We start from the raw sequence: 20,031 nt of genomic DNA, 5'->3' as shown, positions 1-20,031 counted from the left end.
TTACAGTTGACTTATAATCTAATACAAATTAAATGACAATCTTAAATAAAAATGACAATCTTATTTTAATAGAGCAACACAAAATATTCATAGACTTATTAAAAAATTACACATAAATTTATATAATGATAATTACAAATCAACTTATCACCAAACGATGAATTTGTCATTAGAATATTATCAAATTGTAAGTACTTATAAACATATCACATAAAAACCAAAAATATTATTGAACACGTTATTCCTATAAAAAAAATCGGTCTGTCGGTTGACCCTGCGGGCCAGACCCAAAACTTCCCGCTGTTTTCGACCTCAAAGAGCTCGAAAACATTAGTGTAGATATATTTTCGAGCTCTTCGAGCTCGAATATGCTATCACATACAATTGTTTTTTTATGATCTTTTCAAGCTCTAACAAGTTACCTGTTATGCTGAAGTTTGAAAATTTAAGAATCGAAAATCATCAATGAAGCGGTTTTTAAAATTTAGTTCCTGATTTTGTTCAGTAAAATAAGTGTATTGAGGCAGAAATCAATGTCGGGGATCAAAATCAAGATTTAAATAAATTTTGACTCATGTAAGAAACAATGAAATATGAAATATCCGATAAAAATATTAAAAACTACGTTTTATCGATTTTTTTGTTGATAATATGATTTAAACTAAAAACCAAGTTCGATGACATTATATGATCAAAAGAAACCATAAAAAAGATGAGTTGGTATGATATCAGGCACATTTTGTTACGTTATATTATGATTTATCCGGAAAAAATAACATAAAATGTTATTTTTTTAACATTTCAAAGCCGATATCTTTTGAACTAATCAATCGATTTTGATGTTTGAGGTGGCAATCGACGCGTTTTATTGAGTACTAGAGCTGATTAAATTTTAAAGTTGATCGTATAAGTCGTTTTTGAGAAATCAATTAAAAACTAAAAAAAAAATTTTTTTTTTTTTTGTAATTCGCAAACATTTTCGAGTCTATTCGATCAAATAATCTGAAATTTTCAGAAAAGTTGAAGGCCAACAAGCTCTTTCGATTGCCACCTCAACCATCCAAATCGATTCATTAGTTCCAAAGTTACAAAGAGTTTACACACACACACACACACACACACACACACACACACACACACACACACACACACACACACACACACACACACACACACACACACACACACACACACACACACACACACACACACACACACACACACACACACACACACACACACACACACACACACACACACACACACACACACACACACACACACACACACACACACACACACACACACACACACACACACACACACACACACACACACACACACACACACACACACACACACACACACACACACACACACACACACACACACACACACACACACACACACACACACACACACACACACACACACACACACACACACACACACACACACATACATACACACACTCGGACATCATTCTGAAAATAGTCAGAATAGCTTCCTAGGACCTCAAAACGTCGACATCTGATGAAAACTCGATTTTCGAAAATCGAGGTGAAAACAATAACTTCCCGAAATTTTTGAAAATCGTCGATTTTCTTAGCGGGAAGTTAAAAAATAATGATACAGTGCTGATCAAGTATTCTGATGTTAAAAAAATAACACAGCTTATAAGAGTCGAAAATTGTGTATGCAAAAAACCAAATACTTTGAAAACTGTGTGGTAAAAATGACATTAACAAAGTATACTTTATTAAAATACTAATAAATATATCATGTAAAATTTAGGAAATATTACACATAATTTATAATAAATGCATTACTTCGATAAATGTAAGAAAAATGTATTATTAACTTAGTATTGATTTATAAATAATAATAATGGCAAAATAAAATAAAATATAATTTAGCTGTTCACCTGTAATAATTAATAAAAAAATTCAGATACTTATATTTATGTTAAAATCATTAAAGAACATAAAATCAACAATTATTAATAAAATTATAATTTACATTTGATTAGATATAATTATGTACATAGCTTTACGTTTAATTATATATATGGTCCTATATAAATTAGATCTGATTAGATATAATCATATCGCGTTACTAAAACCATAAGGGCGTATCTCAAAATATACGCCCTTTTGGTTCTGCAGAACCAAAAGGGCGTATAAAAATTTTTTTTTTTGCTCCAATTAATGTAAAAATATTGAAGACATTAAAATCTATGGAAAAAACGAAAAAAAAAATTTTTTTGTTTTATGCCCTTTTGGTTTTAAGTAAAAATTTTTTTAAAGTCATAAGGGCGTATCCTATTTTTTCGGTTTATTATTAATTATAGGTCAGAGTAAGAAAAAAAATTGCAAGGGTAATAAAAATTATCACTCCACAATTTAATTTATATGAAGAAAAATTTATTTAAGTGAAAAAACAAATAAAAAATAGAGAAAAAATAAATTCATCAGGGTTTTAGTCCTATACCATCTCCATCTTCAGGATCATCTGTACCTAAGAGTATAAAAAAAAAATTTTTTAATTTTTTTTAGAACATAACTTGACAGTAATAAAAAAATTTATAAACTATTACCATCGCTGAAAATTAATCTTTAATAAAATTGATAATATTTTTGTGGGACGGTGCCTGATGGACAAAAATGATTTAGGTCATTAAACTTGCTTCGATATATTGGTATTCTAGAACAATAACAATTCTCAAGAACAACGGCAATTGATTTTTGAAAGTAAAAAGAAAAAAAAACAGGAAACAGAAAATGAAACCTTAATTGAAAAATGAAAAAATGCACCTTTGAAAAATTGAACAATCTAAATGTGCATTTTTTTAATTTGATTAAAATAAATTTCACAGCACTCATAGAATTTAGAATTTTTTAGATGAATTTTTTTCGTTCTCGAATTATACATATTTTTTACATCAATTGTTGAATTAAAAAAATTGTGACAAGATTCGATCAAAATTAAATAAAGAAATTTGGTTTTTTATTTAAATAAATATTTGTTCAGATAAATTAAATTGTGGAGTGATAATTTTTATTACCCTTGCAATTTTTTTTCTTACTCTGACCTATAATTAATAATAAACCGAAAAAATAGGATACGCCCTTATGACTGTAAAAAAATTTTTGCTTAAAACCAAAAGGGCATAAAACATAAAAATTTTTTTTTTTTCGTTTTTTCCATAGATTTTAATGTTTTCAATATTTTTACATTAATTGGAGCAAAAAAAAAAATTTTTATACGCCCTTTTGGTTCTGCAGAACCAAAAGGGCGTATATTTTGAGATACGCCCTTTTGGTTTTAGTAACGCGATATATAGATTTATATATAATCATATATAGCTCTAGATAATGCAGGTCTAATCAGATCTAATTATATATAAATTTATATATAATCATGTATGGATCTAGATAACTCAGGTCTAATCAGATCTAATTATATATAGACTTATATATAATCATATATAGACCTATATGAGTCAGATCTAATCAGATCTAATCATATATAGACTTACATAAAACATACATATAATACATTAGTCTATATATGATTATATATATTTTATATAAAAATTTATATATAATCATATATAATTATATATATTTAATATATAATCATATATAAATATATATGGTTAGGCAAATTCATTTTTTCCCGGGTTATTTTCTAAAAAAAAAATAAACTTAAATGGGACTATAAATTATTTGTTATAACCTTACTTAATTAGCTTCATGTGTCATTTCCTATTTAAATAAGCCATTTATTTACTATTAATAAATATTTATTTGGTTAAACTTTCAAATAAATCATTTATTAACTATTAATAAATCTTATGTGGTTCAAATAAATTCTTCTATCAGTGTATTAAGACGCGTTTTCATTTGTTTCTCTATTCGCACTCAACTGGATAAACGGTACTATTTTTGTTGCACTTGTACATTAAATAGGAACTTTGTCCAAGCTTTTCTCGTAAACAAATGGAAGTTATCAAAAAATTCAAGTGCACTTCGCTAGTTCATAGAGTAAAGCATCGGGTCTGTGTCTTTATTTTGCGTTTAGAGCTTTTATTTCAGAGAAAAGCTGGGACAAAATTATCTGAAAACCGTTCTTAATGTATTAATTTCGATTTCCGTCAGATGGCCAACATGGTACGGTTTTACTATGATACCATAGCATTTCAAACGAGAATAATTTCTCCGTGTTTTTAATGTAGATATAGCTTGTTATTATAAGTGTTTGTAACTAAATTAGTTAGGTTATTTATGATATATAACAATTTAACAAATAATTAAACAAATTCCAAAATAAATTAATAAGTAAAAAAAAAATTACAATATATAGTTATGTGGTAATTTAGATATTAAACTATAACTAATATTAACGTAAATTATTTTTTAATGACAAATTTTAATAATGCGAAATTGAAAGATTAATTATTCACTAATAGTATTGTCTTTTATATCCCGATTTAAAATTTTGTTACATCACAAAATCTATAGTTGTCTGTTTTTGATACAGCACAACCTGGTTATAAGTTACTGTTAGGGGCTGTAGGAGAAAAATTTCTTTGAAAAGGCTTTTTCCTACTCTTATTATTTACTCGGTGATTGTTCAGTTTTCTGCATATGTATGCGTCGTGTTCGTGTTTATGTTCGCAGTCTTTGTATAAGTTAGTTGACGTTTGTCATTTATCTACGCACATACTTTATTAAATTGTAAAAGGACTACAGAAGCAATCTCTTCACAACAACCGAAAAACTGCGTTAGAGGAACTGGAGTAGGGACAGTATTTCGAGACAAGCGAAAACAAATAGAGAGGAAGTAATTGATAACGAGGTTGTACTTTGAATGGAAAACACATTTTAAGATATGAAAACATATTTAGTTTTGACTTTCTTTTGACTAAGTTGTCTTACTTAGATTTACGCCAACCAAACAAAATCAAAGTCACGTTATCTTGGATTTCACTTACTCTCTAAATCGGAAACAGTGAAAACCACTGAAAAATAGCGTATATACACTATTTCACAATTATAAGTATACCATTTGTTATACTTATAGCTGTAAAACAGTTTATAGTCATCGCTTCAGATTTAGAGAGTAGTTGACTTAAATTTAAGTCAATTAAGCCAAATCCAAGTAAACGTGACTTAAATTTGACTTAGTTAACTTAAATTTTTAAGTTAAAAAATCATATTGAAGTTAAAAAAAGTAAGTGTAGCCAAAATCAAGTTAATTAAATCGAATATAAGTCAAAAAAAATTATAGCAGCAGTCAAATTCAAGTTAAATAAGTCAAAAGCAAGTCAAAAAAATCAAAATCAAGATATTTTTTTTGACCCGGAAGCTCGAAGCATCATTTATAAGTCGATCGAAGCAGGAAACTTTACTTATATAATACAGAACGAATTTTTATTACATTTTTAGTGTAAAAAAGGTCATTCGACATCCGAAATGGAAATAGATTTCTATATATATACAATTTAATAATCGCCCATCAAAAATTTTCAAAGTTATAAACAATGGCATTATCACATAACGAACGAGGTTCAAGCAAAACACATGAGTCAATTATGTGACTTTCAGCCCTTCTTAAAAGTGGAACAATTATCGTAAAACGAAAAATAAAAAAAGGAAAATATAGCTTTTTCTATCGGCTATCAAGTTCTTTTTACATAATAGGATAGATATACCCGTTAAAAAGATATTTACGAAAAAAGCCGAAAAAATAGGATTTTTCGTTATTTTTGGAATTTCAAATATCCACCATTTCTAAACGAGTTAACCGATTTCGCTTATCTTCGAACTTAACCGTGACAATAGTTCATAGAATAAGTGTGCCAAGTTTCATTAAGATCCGTTAAAAATTGTGGCCGCTATCGTCGCAACATGGCGCGTTATATTACATATATATATGTATACATATGTATATATGTATATATATATATATATATATATATATATATATATATATATATATATATATATATATATATATATATATATATATATATATGGGCGATCCCGTGCTAACTGTGATTTTTTTTATTAAAACTTTTAAGATTTTGAAGTTAAACTTTTTCAATTTTTTTATGCACATTACTCATCTATTTTACTGTAAAAATAAAAATCTGAGAGGATTTTACTACAACTTGAAAGCGTCAAGAACGAGAAACGAATTTCAAATTTTGCGTTTCATGGTACTGATATAAAATAAATTTGGTAGAAATTATTTGAGAATATTATTAAATTCATTTATAAATTCTGTTGTAACACTTTCGAACTCTTTTTTTAATAATTACTTAACACATTAATGATGATTAATGACGATTAACTTCATAATTTATAGCAACTATAATTTAATTTATAGAATTTACTAAAAAATAAATTAATTAATTAAATTAATAAACATTGAATAAATTAATAGTCTCTTGTATCAGGTAAATAACTTTCTAGCACAAAGTATTGGTGCCATCTGTATTAAAAAAAATTTTAATTAATGATTAAAATAATTTTACAACTAATTAATATAACTATATACTATTTTTATTATTATTTTACATGGTATTTACAAAAACCCGGTACTAACAGTTTCATTTTAAATAACAACTGTAATTATTTGGTTATGTATTTGATAATCCATTGGCTGTAAAGTTTAGACTGGTATTGAGTACAAGAATTGAATATTTTGTTAAAAAAAAAATTGATTGTGAATGAAGTTCTTCAATACCACGGTATTAACAAGACAATTTATGACATACCTTTTTAAAAATTAAGTTCTAACAGGACACGAACTTTTGGCACTTTTTCATCAACTCAGTGTTTGTAAATATTACTCAGGTGACGTAGTTTCAAGATAGTTCACTAGACGTTTCATAAATCTTAAGGAACATGGCGTTCGAGTCACACAAGTTCGAATTCGAAAACTCGTTAAAATTTAAAGACAAAAGTTATTGAACCGGAATTCACTGTTAACTTAATACATTGAACAGAAAGTGTGGCAATTTTTTTCAGTTGGATCATAAACATTAGAATTTATAAGGTGATTAGTTTAAATCATTTATTGCGACAAAAGAAATTAACAATTTATAGGTAACGTCTAGAAATGGACATGACACGGTACTGACATTCAAGTGATATATTGTAAGTTTTCTCTGAGTGGCAAGTTATATAATAGAAATATAATGTTAAAACATGTTCATCACTATCCAATTAACACAAAAATTTTATTAATTGATTATTAATTAATGACCTGTGAGAACAAACAATACAGGACATTGAATATCACAGTTAGAACGGAATCGGCCATATACATACATACATGTATAAACTTTTGAACCAATGGTATTTTTGGAACCTACTCGATGAATTATGATAGATTATGGCAAAATTCTTAGAAAATTCCACCATGAAGACAAATGCAAACGATAGATTTTTATGACATCTACTAAAAATGCATACATTCAAAGAAATGTGAATAGTTACAGTAACTAAGCAGTAAACATGCAATGTTAAACACCCACCTGAGCACCTCACCTAAACGATTTAGTTGAGGTATTTTACCTACCGCAATCCAAAACTTCGCTTAGTTTACTCGAGTACGTTCTTTTGCTTCACTTTTGGCTGATAAGTTTATTACATAATAAATGCTAGATAAAATTTCATTAGAAAATTAGTAAAAAAACAAAATGAAAAAAAAAAAATAAAAGTCTTTTTTGTGGCATGTGGCATGGCACACTTATACATACATTTATAAAAAAGTTAAGATGAGGGGCCCATTTTCTGACCTTTTTAGAATGCCAGTTCAGGTTATACTATATAGTATTATATGTAATAATTAATGTAAGATTTAACTTTATGAAAAAAATAATAATTTCATAGACTAGCTTAGGATTTGTCAAATAAAGTAATGTGTGTAAAATAATTATTTTACTTGGATGAATAATTTAAATTGACGTTTTAAAAGTTGACATTCAGAGACCCTGTTTTTGACCCTCGGAATTTATTCAGGTCATATTTCTATATGGTCATAATTCTTCAGGTCATAGTTTTTGACCATCAAATTAAACCATGATTAGGTTATGAAGTACACGGAGAGAAATTTATGGTAGTCGTTCCTAGTACGTTTATGAAATATCATCTCATACCGTTACGGTAATGATTACTTGAAATTATGGGATATAAGCCCATACTTTCTGGGAAAAGTTCCCATAAGTATGGGAACGATTCCCATCATTACGATGACAGTTCCCATGTCACATGTGAAAGAATTCTGGTAATGGCTACTATACTCATAGGAATAATTTCCATAAGCAAATAGGAGCCAATCCTATAAACATATTGTAACGGTTATATATAGGTCATTCCACCACATAAAGTTATTTTTACGGGGCGACCCTCGTCGATTTGATTTAAACTTTGTAGAGTCTTTCTATATATTTAAAAAAAAAATTCTCTGAAAATCGAGACCTTTAATATGCAGCAGTTTCAAAGTTATGATTTTTTGAATTTTTAAAAATGTTTGTTTTCAACTTTTTCATTAATTTTTTTGAAGGAAAAAATATTTTTAAAAAAATGAGCACATAACAGTTTTTCGTAGGAAAAATTCTCAGCTTTCTAACAAAAATATCCATTTTTTATTTTAAGTTACAGAAGGCCCTATAAAATTCGTTTAAAATAGAAAAAACGAATTTTATGACCGTGCGGCGCTTGATATATCTAATTTGATATTTTTTTTTGAAAGCTGAGCCTTTTTCCCACAAAATATGTAATTATTACGATGTGCATATTTTTTGTTTGAACAAAATTAAATGAAATATAAATTCTCTATGATTAAAAAACTTTAATTCTTAACTTTTTTAAGGATCTTGATACATTTTTAACACAAGTATATCCTAGACTATCAACAATAGGTGAGGAAGGATGTACTGCTTATGTTTCTTTCTCCATATTTGACTCTAAGTATTATACCTCTAAAACATTATTTTCTATAAAGAGTCATTATTCCTTAATTAAAAGAAACGATTCGAAACCATTTGTAATGTTAAATGCCAATAAAAAGGGTGATTAAAAAGTATTCAAAGTATTCAAAAGCATTAAAAAGTATTACAGATTTTTCCTCCCATCATTTTGAATCGTTTCTTTTAAGAAGGGTTGGTTATAAAAGTGAAATCAACGCTGGTAAAATTTTGAATAGCCCGGATGCATAAACCTTGCGGTGTGAGGATATGTTTTCTGATATGTATCTGCAGTAAAGCTTTGACAACAAAAATTATAAAACTATTTTTCATGATACCAGCATCAAAGCTTCAAGTTTAGGAATTAGTGATTTGAACTTTGATTCTTGCGTTTTGTTCAAAAATGATTTCAGGCTATTGATGTTATCTGCCTTAATGACAGTTCCAACTTTATCATCAAGTTTTATAAAAATTTGTATTAATAATAAATAGTATTTATGGTTTCTGTTTAATTATAAATTACTAATCATAAGCTACGCGTAGACTTATGGTTGATCACACCATCGATCTTAAACTGACTTAATTTTAACTTGCTGCTGCCACTGAAACTAATTTTCAATGCAGGTAATCATGAAAAATAGTGTGTAACACGAAATAAAACACGACTTCAGATTGCAGTTATTGCCAGCTTTTGCCTACGGCTTGGGCAGCCTACTTCATTCTCGTCTGATATCTTTTTATTTCATCTCTTGCCACACAATAAACTATTACAGTTTGATAAAACTATAAAATCAATAATTTGTATTTAAATAATTATTGATTTTGTTCAAACAAAAAAAATGCACATCCTGAAAATTACATATTTTGTGGGAAAAAGGCTCAGCTTTCAAAAAAAAATATCAAATTAGATATATCAAGCGCCGCACGGTCATAAAATTCGTTTTTTCTATTTTAAACGAATTTTAAAGGGCCTTCTGTAACTTAAAATAAAAAATGGATATTTTTGTTAGAAAGCTGAGAATTTTTCCTACGAAAAACTGTTATGTGCTCATTTTTTTAAAAATATTTTTTCCTTCAAAAAAATTAATAAAAAAGTTGAAAACAAACATTTTTAAAAAATTCAAAAAATCATAACTTTGAAACTGCTGCATATTGAAGGCCTCGATTTTTAGAGAATTTTTTTTTAAATATATAGAAAGACTCCACAAAGTTTAAATCAAATCGACGAGGGTCGCCCCGTAAAAATAACTTTATGTGGTGGAATGACCCATATATATATATATATATATATATATATATATATATATATATATATATATATATATATATATATATATATATATATATATATATATATATATATATATATATATATATACTTTATATACTTTAAGAATCGTATAATAAATTGTGAATATTTTCACGAATTATGATTTTATTTTCAGATATGCAAGATTTTGGACTTCTAAGTAGTAAAACTGTTGCTGAAGTACTTATGTTAGAAATGAAAATGTCACCAAACGCAAAAACTTTTCTTATTAGTGGATATCCAAGGAATATGCGTGATGTAGTTGAATACTCAGAAAAGGTAAATTCAAATTGAATATTGTGTGATAAGGAAGAAAGCAAGCCGATTTTAGACCAAGATAACGATTGATTGACTGACATAACATGACATCTGAAATCGTGTTTTATCCGGTGTCACATACTGTATTTGTGTTGAAATTTAGGGCTTCAACGTCTAGAGCTGATTGAAACGAGACAATTAGCGTGAAAAGACCAATAGCGCAAATACAAATTCAATTTTCAACTTGTTTAATTAGAATTAAACCATTTGTGGTCACTGCTCCCTTTTTGGACATATTAAACTTTATTTTAATTAATGAAAAAGTATAAAATAAAATTTCTATTGCAACAGTGTGATTAAAGTATCTTTGCACACATTTGAAGAATTAGTTATGTCATTACGTCTTTTAAAAATTATTTTATTTAAATTTTTCAAGTTTTCAAAACTGGCTCTAAGGTGGCCCAAAACGGTACCTCTACTCTATAATTATTTAGAGGTTGATAAAAAATAAATGCAATTCTGCCAGCGCTTAAACGAAGTCAGAAACTAATACAGTATTAGAGATTAGACGTTTTTTTGTCCTAGGAAAATATATGATTATTTTTAACCCGCTAAATTAAATCGGTTGGTGGTTGTTTAGATTCAAATGTTTACACAGGCATTAAAATTCTGAGTTTCAATGCAGATACTAAAAATTTTTTTTTTCGAACATTTAAAACAACAATATCAAGTTTATTTTACAACAATGTTAATCATAAAATGTGTTTTCAATCATTTTTATTCATATTCTTCACGTTCTATTTTATGCTGACATTAATTAATAATAAGAAAAAAATAACTATTAAACAAATAGACACATTTTGACCTAATCTACTTTTTACCATTCAATAATCCAGAAGGCGATGACTATACTTAATCGAACTGCTATATTCTACTTTAGCATGTGTATATTCACTGTTTTAATATTCTTAAAAACATTTATCCATACCATTCTATATTAAATGTTATAGATTCAAGTAATAAATGGTGTGGTTCTTGTATCTTGGAGACAGGAAGTTCTAGAGCGACAAATCGATTACGGTGCTCAACTTGGTCATGTAATTTTAAGTTTAGCACGAATGGAACTAAAGAATTTTTTCAGAAATGTTATGCCTGTTGCTGAATATTTTGATAGAAGTGGAATGCTCATAGAGGTAAATATGTATTTTCATTTAAAAATATTTATGCATGTTCGATATCGAAATTTAAAAAAAGGAAGCTAAATGTTCAGTTAAAATCTTTAATTGTGTTAATAATTAATGAATTCATGGAATAATCAATGTTGTGGAGCATAACGCTCAGGGTTGAGTCAGCTTAATATGAACTTTGTACGACGCTATTATTGTTGTTGATTGACCCCTTGAAAAGTTCTTTAATATTTTATGAATTAGTTGTCTATGTCCTACTTTGAATTAGGGGTACCCTGTTGACATTAATCGACATGTTTGCTTACTGTCAAGAATAAAACACGTCAGATTTTTATTATAATTGTATTTAATAATAAAATACTTTATAGGTCAACGGTGAAAGAAATCCGAGTGAAGTTTATGTTGATTTCCGTGAAGCAATAATACAAATTCTTGGCTCTCCAGAATCAGTATTAAGAGATAGAACCCATCAACCATTAGAAGCTGAGGTAAACTTTTATTGTTTTTAAAATTTTATCAAATCTTTATAAATATTATTTAATATCAGGTGAAAGTAGAGCACACTTACCCAACTTCCGGAAATTCAAATCATATCGCGCCTCCATCACCTACAACAAGAATCAATCCTGCCAAGACAGCAAATAAAGCTAGAAAAGGACTTCCTAGTTTTATTTGGGTTATCGGTAATTTATTCTATTGAGTAAATAAAGTTTTAGTCTGAAATTTTGAAATTAAAAAAAAGAAAATTATTATTATACAGGTGGACCTGGAAGCAATAAATCGAATTTGTGTACCCAAGCGATTCGTAATATGCCCAATTGGGCACACATAAGTATAGGAAATTTGTTCCGAGCAATGGCATCGTCCAATGCAGTTGTGAATGATTCCATTGTTGCAGGTGAAATGGTTGCACAAGATATTGTGATGCAGTTAGTTGAACAACAGGTTCTTCTTAATCGCGATAATGACGGAATCGTTATTGATGGATTTCCTCGAGATCTTAATCAAGTTCAAGAATTCGAAAGCAAAGTCAGTGCACTTTTCTCATTTAACCGTTGCGGTCACACCTCCAAATAATAACGTTACGTTCACATGGGGTCCAGCAGAAAATTTTTCTACTTAGACGAGTTAAAAGCAAACTACAAACTCAAATACTTTGTAAGGGTTCTCTGTTCATAAATCATTTAAACTGAACAAAAATTTTAGGGACCCCCCGTTCCCCTATTATAACCATTATTTACTGCCAAAAACAAATATTTTAATTCGTGTATTTATACTTAAAATATCAATAATTATAACTGATAAAAAAAAGTCACTTCATTTCACAAAAAATCTTCAAAATTTTGTCACACTACTAGTTGTCACGCCGACATTGAGCCTTCCGTATATTATAATTATTTCTTATCATATAGGGTAAGAGCACCAGTACCCAGCCCTTCATCAGTAGCCAGCCGGTCATATACTTTAAAATTAGCTCAAATTATATATAGATATTATTTCACATTAAGCGGCTGGCTACTGGTTCTGGGCTGGGTATTGGTACTCTCACTCTCTATACTGTTTGGAAAAAGTAATTGCTGATGGAAATTTGAAAGTTCCAAGTATAATTTTAAACATTTAAAATAATAAAAAATATTCTAGAATGATCGAAAAAAATTACAATTTAAGTACCGTTACTTACTACTTATTAAAAAATTTAAAATTTTTTAAAATATATGTCGGGCTTAGCGGTTCTAAATCGTACCTCATAATAAATGGCAGGATCCTAAGATTCAATGTAGGAATTAAGACGGCTTACAGTGCTCTGAATCGGTTCTATTTTGGACTAGAGAAATGAATGTAGCCTTCAAATTTTGACTCGGGGTATACCCCACAAGAAAAAACGTCCGCACAATTCCGGGTCTGCAGGTTGACTGTCACAATCAAGACCTTCAAGACATGCAGAAACATATGATATTAGGCTCAAGAAACAACAGATATCACAACAAGTCTAATTTTAAAGGAACGTTCTAAACAGAAAATAGCCCCGAAGTTTAGCCCGGGTCCACTAAACCCCATGTGACCGCAACGGGTTAATAAAACAGAAATATTTTTTTTTTTTTATTTAAAAGTAAATGCAACGTTTGATTTTATAATTACAGTTTGGACAAAAACCATCTTTAGTTCTTTTAGACTGTTCCAAGCTTCAACTGGGACGAGGAAAACTTGATGATAGTGTCCCAGCATTTCGAAAACGGCTTGAAGTTTTTCGTGAAATTACGTTACCAATGTTGAAAACTCTTGACAATGATAATCGTTTGATAACTGTAAGTATTTATCGATGATTCCCATATCGAAAAAAGAGATTGTTAAAAAAAAGAAAACGATTTACAATAAAGTTTTAAATTAATTAGTAAAATAATTTGTTTTTTAAAAATTGACATTTCAAAATAATTATGGGGTCTAATCATAACATCGCGACGTACTTTATTTATTTATTTTTTATTTATTTAATAAATTTTTATTTGACCCTGAAGCTCAGCTCCCTAAGGGCCATAATACATAAAATATACATTAAATTAAATTATAGTACAGTATAATATTAATAATTATTTAAACTATTTAAATAGAAATCGTAAGGAAAAATTTTTTTGAAGTTACAAATAAGTTACAAAGAATGTTCATTGACTTGATCTAAAGAGCATATAAAGCAATATAAAAGACAGTTCATATGTATACATGTATACATGAGTTACAACAAATATATTTTAATTATTATAAGTCATTAGTTCTTTCGAAAAACATAGTATAACATTATTGACTGTTGATATATAGATTTGATAAATTATATACCCTGATAGCCAAGTTGGCGAAAAACTAACGAGAAACTTGCAGCCGCAACTGGACACCAAGTTGGCCGCCAACAGTTGGTACTTCCAATAGTTGACAGACATTTTCTGAGAAAGTTGATGGCAAAAGTTGCTTGCAAAAGTTGGCAATCATAAGTTGACGGTAAGCTTCCTTTCAATTTTCTCAGAAACTTGCATTCCTGTTGCGGCTCCATACTGGCGCCAACTTTCTGAGAAAGTTGGCGGTAACTTGTAGCTAAAAGTTGCAGAAGCTGAAGTTATCGATAACTTGTCGTCAAGTTGGTCGGAAACTAATGAATGACCAACATTTTCACGATCAACTCGTGTTATCAGGTTATATTAACGATATTTAATCGCATTAATATTATTTTTTATTACCAACCCGAGTCAAACCAAAAATTCCAGTTCAAACTTTAAAATACTACGTGAGGTATTTGAGGGACAAATTGGACTTTGAATTGAGAAAATAATTAACCTGAAGAAAATTTGGATACATTTTTTTAATCAAAATACAAAAATTTGTTGAGAACAAAATGTTTGATATTGCATTCTATATTATTTAAGAAGTTCAAAAAAAATTTTTTTTAAGACCTAATAAAAGTTTGTCCAGGAATATATAAAAATGAATAATAATAATAATAATAATAATAATAATAATAATAATAATAATAATAATAATAATAATAATAATAATAATAATAATAATAATAATAATAATAATAATAATAATAACAATAATAATAATAATAATAATAATAATAATAACAATAATAATAATAATAATAATAATAATAATAATAATAATAATAATAATAATGATAAATTAATTATTTTATTTTATTTGATATATAAATTTTTGTAAGTACTCAGATATTTTTTTCAACTCAAAAATTTTTTAAGTTCAAAAAACGATAATTTTGTTTTAAAGTTTTGAGAGCTTCGTTAGAATTTCAAATCGATGAAGAGTTTGCATTTAGATCTCATAATTCTCACTGAGGATATGAGTACCAATATCGTATCATTTTTCGAGCGGTAAATAAAAGATCTAATGAATTAAATTTTTTGTGGCCCCAAGTAGAATTTGTTTTTTGACTCGGGAACTCTAATAAAAATTTTAATGATTGTTAAAGTTATGTTGAGATGCTCAATTTGAAATTAGTTTAAAAATAAAAATATAATTATAATACAGATTGATGGAGACACTGACGTACCTTCAGTTCAACAAGAATTCGAAGCGAGTCTTTATCAGTTAATGCGGCAAGTGCGTCGTAAAGAAGAAGATAATATACAGAGGTTTGCAACATCAACACCAGTTGATAATGATGACGATAATAATCCGAGTATAATAAGATCTGATAATACAAATTCAAACCATGTTAAAACAGAAATGACTAATGGTCGACCAAAAAATGTCATTGAAAATGGCATTAACACAATAAGCAACCATGTGAATAAACAAAAAACAAATAATTCCATTCAAGGTAAATTTTATTTTTTATTTAACAATGAGTAAATCTTTTCGTTAATTAAAATAATTAACATTTGATTGCTGTTCAAAATCATTGCTCTACATTTCCATGTTGTTAAGTATATTATTTTTATTATATTAAAATGAGAACAATCCATTAGAATTAAATTTTGAAATGGCTTTGAATTGCATCGCTCGTTGATAATGAAGAAAAATTCAATTTTCTCGTCCAATAATTAGCACAATCTTCTTTCAGTGAATAAAATGACAAATGGTATCAATCATCGTGGAGTTAAAAAAGAAATAGGTACAAAAATTCGTGACGCTGTAGATGAAAGTGCTCGAATTACTAACGACGTACTCAAATCTTCTCGTAAAAATGGTAATCACGGTCATTTAAATGGTGCTGCCAATGGAGCATCGCGATTATTCCAAAATGGCATTGGTCATTTAGCAAATGGGATCCCTCCAGGAGTCAATCGTATAGCACCAGCACCTACAAATTCTGTTAATCACAAAAATTCAATTAAAAAAAAACATAATGGAATCAATGGTTTTCACGAAAATCTTCACATATAATTTAAAACAAAATATGTTCGAAGAATTTTTAATACACGTTTTTATCGCCATATGTAAATTATAAAAATTATTAAGAATATTTAAATAACATGAAAATTAATTGTAGTTTTACTACATGATTCCACAGTTAAATTTATTCACCACCCAGGTTGAAAAATTAGATCTGTTTCACAATAAACGATAAATTAAAATATTTTTTATTTAATTTTGGTTTTTAAATCGTATTCATTTTATATGGTAATTTAATCGGTTTATGTCCGTATTATTCCCTATCCAAGCCAATATCAGACTTATTTTCGGACTATACTTAATCTGTTTTTAATCGCCTTTAAATAAAAAATAGGACTTTTTGCAAATATAAATTATTACAATAATCTAGATTTATAAATTTATTTTAATTTTCTTGATATTTGAAACGTGCTAATGCGCTTTCGTAATAAGATGTCACAAAAAATTTGGTGGTTTCTAATACTAAAGTATTTTTCGATTTTAGCAAATAAATAAGAAAAACTACTTGACATTTTAAGTGCAATCTTATTCAATATTATAAATATTCAGTCAAGACAATTAAAAAATAAAATTGTCAAGCTATCATTAACTGTCGACACTTTCAAACAAAAGGCATCAAGTACATAGTAAACAAAACATAATCAATTCTAGAACTTTAATTATTTTCTATAAATATTGTCCATAAACAAAAACATTACAAGTCCATGATTTAATCTAGTTTTGTTCTTACAAATTTTTGGAACTAAAATTGTAATAAGGTCAAAAATTAATCTAGTTTTATCTGCCCGTAACGCATTTGTTTTTTAAAACAACAGATCAAAAGCAGCCTGAAATTTTTATAAAAGGTCTAAAACAGATCAACTAATTCAAATACAGACCAATTGGTCCAAATGCGGTCCAGTTATAGACTGAAATCAGATCTAATTTTTCGACCCGGGCATAAAATGCAGTACTTTAAAGCATTTTGAATCTTATCCAACTATTCTCACAATACAACAACTAATTATAAATATTTATAAATTTTGTAATAAAAAAAAATTATACTATTTTGTATGTTACGATACTTACACTGTGAGTACTATAAATAGTAGTTTTTTATGTAAAATGATAAATAAGGAATCACTGGCTAAGTATTCACAATGTACATAGATAAGTATCCAAAAACAACTTGTAAATATAGAAAATTAATATCAGAAAATTTTTATCTTTCATAAAAATAGAAAATATCGAATACTTTTTGATTTAGAAATTTTATTATCTATTTATTCAAATTATATCTTGTTTATTATTTATGTTATCATTTTTAAATAACGAACTAATTAACTCATCGATTAAGGAACATATTTATAAAAATTCGTAATAATACGATAACATGATCATCAATAAAAGTGATGAAAAATTTAGGTGATGTAAACAACTCAAGTACAAAGTGTGTTAGTGCTGTTTCAGTATTAACTGTAATATAAGGTATAAAAAGTTGATCAGATTTCAAAAATTAGTTTTTTAATAGTATATTGTACAACTAGTGCGGTAAGTTGTCGATTGCCCACGAGAGCGAAGTTGAGCGCACGAACGAAGTGAGTTCGCTCGTGTAGGTAATCGACAACACCGCACGAATTGAACACACTTTTTTTTTATCATGAATGCGATGTGAGTACTATTTTAGTGCTCGCTGTTTTATTCCCCAAGTAGCTTTTTGGTGGTTCAACTGTTGCCGTGACGTTTTTATGGGTTAAACGATAATCTGCGTGCGACTAGGTGGAAATTTGCTTGTCACACGCAAATTTGTAGCAGTTGAATCACCAAAAAGCTACAGGAAACAAAACAGCGAGCACTAAAATGGTACTCATATCGCACTCATGATAAAAAACATTATTATACCTCCTATACTTCATCATATAAACTGGTATGTTATGATATAAATTTTTCAATCAATAAGGAATTATTAAAAATAATGCTTATCATTTGAACTAAAAGATATTTTTGATAAGGATAAATTAATAAATGTTGACTATAAAAGTAATTTAATATAAGATTAATAAGTATATTTTAAGAAATTTTAATACAATATCTTAAAAAATGCACATTAGTTATTTTTTCAGAAAAAATGTAATAAAAAATTATCAACAAATATTTTCGAATAGTTAAACACTTTCTGAAAAATAAAAATAAACTCAAAAAAAAAAAAGAATCAATTTTTCAGCAGGCGAATTTTTTATAATATATTAATAAATGATAACCACGATTATATTTTCTAATACGCGTATAGTATTGAACAGTAATTATAATAGAAAGTTATAATTTAACAGAGTCACTTCTCTGGCCGATCCGAATTACCTAAATTGAAATATTTCACTGTGCTACCGTAAATTGCTGTATTTTTGCCGAATTTGAACGTAATTTGCCGCAAATTACCGTAAAACGGAGAGTTTGCAATAACATGCGATATTCTGCGGTAAAATACGGTAATTTACCGTAATTTGGATTCGCCAGGGATAAATCAATATTATTTTCGTAAAAATTAGTGGTAATTTTATGTTTAAATCACATAAAATTTTAATCAAAATTACACTTGTAGTTAGAAATTTTTTACACCAAAGTGAATTCAAAATTACACGTTTGCTTTGAATTTTAATATTTTCATTTATTCAATATATACTTTGTCAAAGAATGTAAAATTTTTGTTAGTGTTTATGTGGATCTTTTTCAGCAACCTTACTTCAAGTGCCAAACGAAAGTTCCAAAAATATTTTTTTTTTCATCAAATCGTCATTTCTACATACATTTTTTATGAAAATTACTAATCATGATTCAAAGATTTTAACATAATTGTAGACAAAAAAAATGATGTTTTTCATTTTCAACGAATCGTTTTTCAAAATTATGATTCATTTTTTGAATTAGTGTGAAAAATTTTCAATTGCACGTGTAATTTTAAGGCAAATCTAATGTACAACCTGTAACTCTGATCATGTAATTTCATTCATGTTATGATAAATATAAATACAAATATTTGAAGTATAACAATTATTGTTACATTAACTTTTAATAATTATAATCAATTTATGATTAACAATTTGTAAAAATCTTATATCTCATTTTATTATTTATAATGTCCAGGGTCTGGTGCTACGTATGGAACGAAAAATACTAATTTATATAGGAAAAAGTAGACAGTATCTGTACTCGACAGTATTTGGCTCCCTGATTAAAAAAACTGAATTCAACCGAATTCATAATTTTAATTCTATTATATTCTGTCGAATTCTGCAAAACAGAATTCAACTGAATTTAAAATTTGAATTTGAATTAAACAGAATAAAACCAATTTAAAAATTTCAAACTTGTTTAAATTCAGTTTAATTCGGATTCAGAACCTGAAATTGTAGAAT

At 27.7% G+C, this 20,031-nt stretch overlaps 1 protein-coding gene across 1 annotated transcript in view; it reads left to right on the top strand.

The window, feature by feature from the left end:
* LOC103574054 (adenylate kinase isoenzyme 5) overlaps window positions 1-16,666 on the top strand; it is a 29,131-nt gene extending 12,465 nt beyond the window's left edge. Inside the window, exons 4-13 of the mRNA XM_053743169.1 lie at window positions 4,161-4,172; window positions 8,229-8,255; window positions 10,423-10,568; window positions 11,558-11,740; window positions 12,103-12,222; window positions 12,282-12,417; window positions 12,495-12,763; window positions 13,876-14,040; window positions 15,773-16,064; window positions 16,308-16,666. Of these exons, the coding sequence (XP_053599144.1) occupies window positions 4,161-4,172; window positions 8,229-8,255; window positions 10,423-10,568; window positions 11,558-11,740; window positions 12,103-12,222; window positions 12,282-12,417; window positions 12,495-12,763; window positions 13,876-14,040; window positions 15,773-16,064; window positions 16,308-16,630 (1,673 nt within the window). The 3' untranslated portion in view covers window positions 16,631-16,666. The remainder of the gene's footprint in view (window positions 1-4,160; window positions 4,173-8,228; window positions 8,256-10,422; window positions 10,569-11,557; window positions 11,741-12,102; window positions 12,223-12,281; window positions 12,418-12,494; window positions 12,764-13,875; window positions 14,041-15,772; window positions 16,065-16,307) is intronic.
* Window positions 16,667-20,031: the final 3,365 nt, after the last annotated feature.

This window comes from Microplitis demolitor, chromosome 2 (genome assembly GCF_026212275.2).
Source record: "Microplitis demolitor isolate Queensland-Clemson2020A chromosome 2, iyMicDemo2.1a, whole genome shotgun sequence".
NCBI lineage: Eukaryota > Metazoa > Arthropoda > Insecta > Hymenoptera > Braconidae > Microplitis > Microplitis demolitor.
Note: the sequence above shows the minus strand (reverse complement) of the source record. Positions and strands in the feature narration are given on the sequence as shown.